The 3124-nt window shown below is 51.3% G+C and overlaps 1 protein-coding gene across 1 annotated transcript in view; it reads right to left on the bottom strand.

Annotated features, from left to right (window-relative positions):
- PEX6 (peroxisomal biogenesis factor 6) overlaps positions 1–3124 on the bottom strand; it is a gene marked incomplete at its 5' end in the record, with an annotated part of 15877 nt that overhangs the window by 5640 nt on the left and 7113 nt on the right. The window contains 4 exons of the mRNA XM_009710498.1: positions 1610–1742; positions 1852–1928; positions 2316–2508; positions 3022–3124. The exon at positions 3022–3124 is cut by the window's right edge and continues 133 nt beyond it. Of these exons, the coding sequence (XP_009708800.1) occupies positions 1610–1742; positions 1852–1928; positions 2316–2508; positions 3022–3124 (506 nt within the window). The remainder of the gene's footprint in view (positions 1–1609; positions 1743–1851; positions 1929–2315; positions 2509–3021) is intronic.

Raw genomic sequence — 3124 nt, 5'->3', positions numbered from 1 at the left:
CGGTCGGCGTCACAGATCCTCCTGAGAGTCACGGCAGCTTTCCTGGGAACGCGCAGAGAAAGTAAAGCCCCAAACTCTTCCCCCCCAGCTGCTGGCTGGGTGGGGAACAGGTGCCAGCGCAAACGGGGACTTTAAAAATAGGCTAGAGCAAAATTCTTTCCCCCTCAGCCAATTTGGCTCTCCTTCCTTTGCAACTTGAGATGATGTTATCTCGTGCTATTTCTCCAGCTGTCCAGCAAGTCCACCAGGAAAATCCAGTCATACGAGAGAAGGATTTCCAGAAAAAAAAATAAAAAATAATCTTTTAAAGCAAAAGGTCACAGGCCCTTCCTCTTCAGTGCCAATGAATGGAAGAGTTGCCGTCTCCCCTGCGCTCTTGCTTATACTGCCTCGCTAGAAAAAGCTCTACAGACATCAGCACAGGAGCGAGAAAACCGCAGCAAAGTAGTTTTCAGGGGAGAACATCGCAAGTCTAGGAGATGTCGCAGCCACTGCTAGCAACTGGAGGTTTGAACGTAGTTCTCTCTAGGAGGCTCAAGCTGTAACTGCAAACAAATGTGTGACTAACCAGAAAATGCAAGCAGGGAAATGAAAATTATGTATGTTGAGAGTATCCAAGTGTGCTAATGGGCTTTCTGAACTGCAGCCAGTTACTAAGAAATTGATAAAGGATTGTAAAAAACAAACAAAACCGGCTCCCATTCACACAGCTTGCTGCCGAGCATGCTCTATGGTTATTATTTGTCTTACAGCGAACTTTGCAAACATGCCTCAAAGCAGAGCTCATTTCAGTCTCTAGTAAATTTATGAATGAATTAAGTCCCGGAGTAGCTCCTGGATGATGACACCAGCAAGGTGTCAAACTGCCAGGGCACGACTGCAAGTGGGCAGGTGGGGAAGGCATCAGAATAACTGCTCCAAGGCCAGCGTTCCCTGTCCTGAGCTCATTTGCGCACGAGGGCATGGAGATGAGGCTCCGATCACTTCGCTTAGTCCTAACACCACGTTACCCAGCAAAAATAGTCACCTCAAATGCTGTTTCCCTGAGTGCTGAGCTGCCAGCAGCAGATCATGCCCCTCTCGAGAAGCTGATTGCTGGTTTTCTCTGACACTCCATGTCCCTTTCCCTGGAATCCCCAAGCTTTTCAAACTGCCTGGTTTTCAGAAAAGCCCGTGCCAGCTCAAGCAGCGTCCAAGGCCAGGGATCAAGTATAAGGCTTCTCATATATGTGGGGAAACTCCCTCACCAGCTTCTCTCCCAGCCTCTCCGTTCTCATATGCCAGGTGGCTGGAGAGACCTCAGCGAGGCAGCCAGCCTGCGGTTCCCTTTGCCTCTTGAAAGGTTGAGCCACACAGCTGCAACTCCTACGGCACTAAGTCAACTGAACCATCTCCAATTAGAGAGACAAGGGCTTCCTTGACCAAATTCAAAGCCAAGAGGGTGAAAAGCACTAGTGGGAGAAAGCCCACAGTGGGACTGTTTCCCACTCCAGGCTGGGGGAATACATGGAAGGACACAGCAGCCCTGTCTGATGAGGTCTGCGAGAGGTATCTTGAGCCATACAGCTCTAGAGAACCAAATCCCCCTTCTTCTGCCCCAGCATCCTACCTTTGGGGCTCCCACGGCCTGTGAATGGGCGTCGTGCAGCTGGTCCAGCGCAACAGCAAAATCCTCCTCAAGCACTGGGAACCCAGCAGTACAAAAATCCCTCTCCATTTCCTCGCTCAGTCCGCTGGGAAAACTAGCAAGGAAAGAGAAGGGAAGGACTCAGGCTCTGCTCCACGCCTGGCATTAACCAGGCTGGCTGCAGCCCCTGCCCTCCCCACCTCCTGCCGTGTTGCCTGTGCTACCTCAAGGCCTGGATGCGGGTACAAGCAGCCCGGCTGCTGTGGGACAACAAGGCACAGAAATCTCCCAGCACAAAACCCTGTGAATGTGGAAATAAACAACATCAGTTCAGTCCCTGACCACAGGTCCAGCTAGGCCATAAAAGGTGTATGGGGAAAAATTCCTTGCAGAGCTGTTCTTGGAGCTCCTGTGCCCTGGTTAAAGGCTCTAGCTTCTTTTTTTTTTCCCCCCCCTACTAGCTCTGTCTTCTAGCAGAGCTGAGCATCAGCCAATACCTCTGCAAAAGCTGTGCAGTCCTTAGGCACTAGAAATCTGCCGTTAAAGCTGATGTCTGAGGACCAGGGTTAACCACTGAAGAAGTTGACTGGGCTGTGGGAATTGCCCCCTTTCTCCATGGCCAGGTAGGGGAGGTTGGCTCAGCACTCCCAGCCTGCCCATCTCCACATGCTGCCATGGTTTCACTCACTGCAGTCCTGCGGGCCAGCTTGGACAGGCTCACTTCTTTGCCCAGAGGCAGACTGGCAGTCAGCATGCTCAGCATTGACCTCCTCTGGTCTTCTGAAGGAGCTTCGATTTTCACCTCATGAAGGAAAGCAGTCTGAACATCTGTAGGAACATCCTGGGGCTTGCAGGTTGTGCCAATCACCAGGACAGGGTGGCTGTTGATAAAAGGAAGACAGTGTATGGTTTCAGCTCTATGGAAGCTTCCCTCTTACACTGCCATCACATACACCAAGTCGTTCTCCAACGGCTAGCCTCTCCTCCAAGAAACCCGCCCATATTAGCCAAGATGTCTTGATCTTGAACTGCTCTGTCTCCAAGTCAAGGCCCTTCAAGTGACATCTTATTTCTTCACTTGATGTCTTCCTCCCTGCACCCTGGTACTGGTCAAGAGCCTCAAGATTGTCCCGGGGTTCAGCTCCCTTCCAGGGTCCCTGCAACCCTTGGCATGCCTCACAGCAAACACGATGGCTTTGCTCATCCGAACAACTCAAAAACCAGCTTCAGCCAACAAAGGCTCCTGATTCCCTCTGCCACTAAGCTGGAAGAACAAGGGCCCTCTGAAGTAAACAAAGCAAACCTGGGAGAGACTCTACTGGATTAAAAATAAAACAGGGCACGTTAGCAATCAATCACCTCAGATGCCCAAAGCAAACGTGCAAGGTCCATACCTCAGTGCTTGGTCTCTGTCCCGGAGTAGCTGTCTCAGAGTAGCGATGACCCTGGCATCCTCTCCCAGCCTGTCCCGGTCTCTGCCAAGCACCTCGATGTCCT

Source organism: Cariama cristata, unplaced genomic scaffold, assembly GCF_000690535.1.
Source record: "Cariama cristata isolate BGI_N322 unplaced genomic scaffold, ASM69053v1 scaffold33711, whole genome shotgun sequence".
Taxonomy (NCBI): domain Eukaryota; kingdom Metazoa; phylum Chordata; class Aves; order Cariamiformes; family Cariamidae; genus Cariama; species Cariama cristata.
This window is presented reverse-complemented; position numbering and strand designations above follow the sequence as displayed.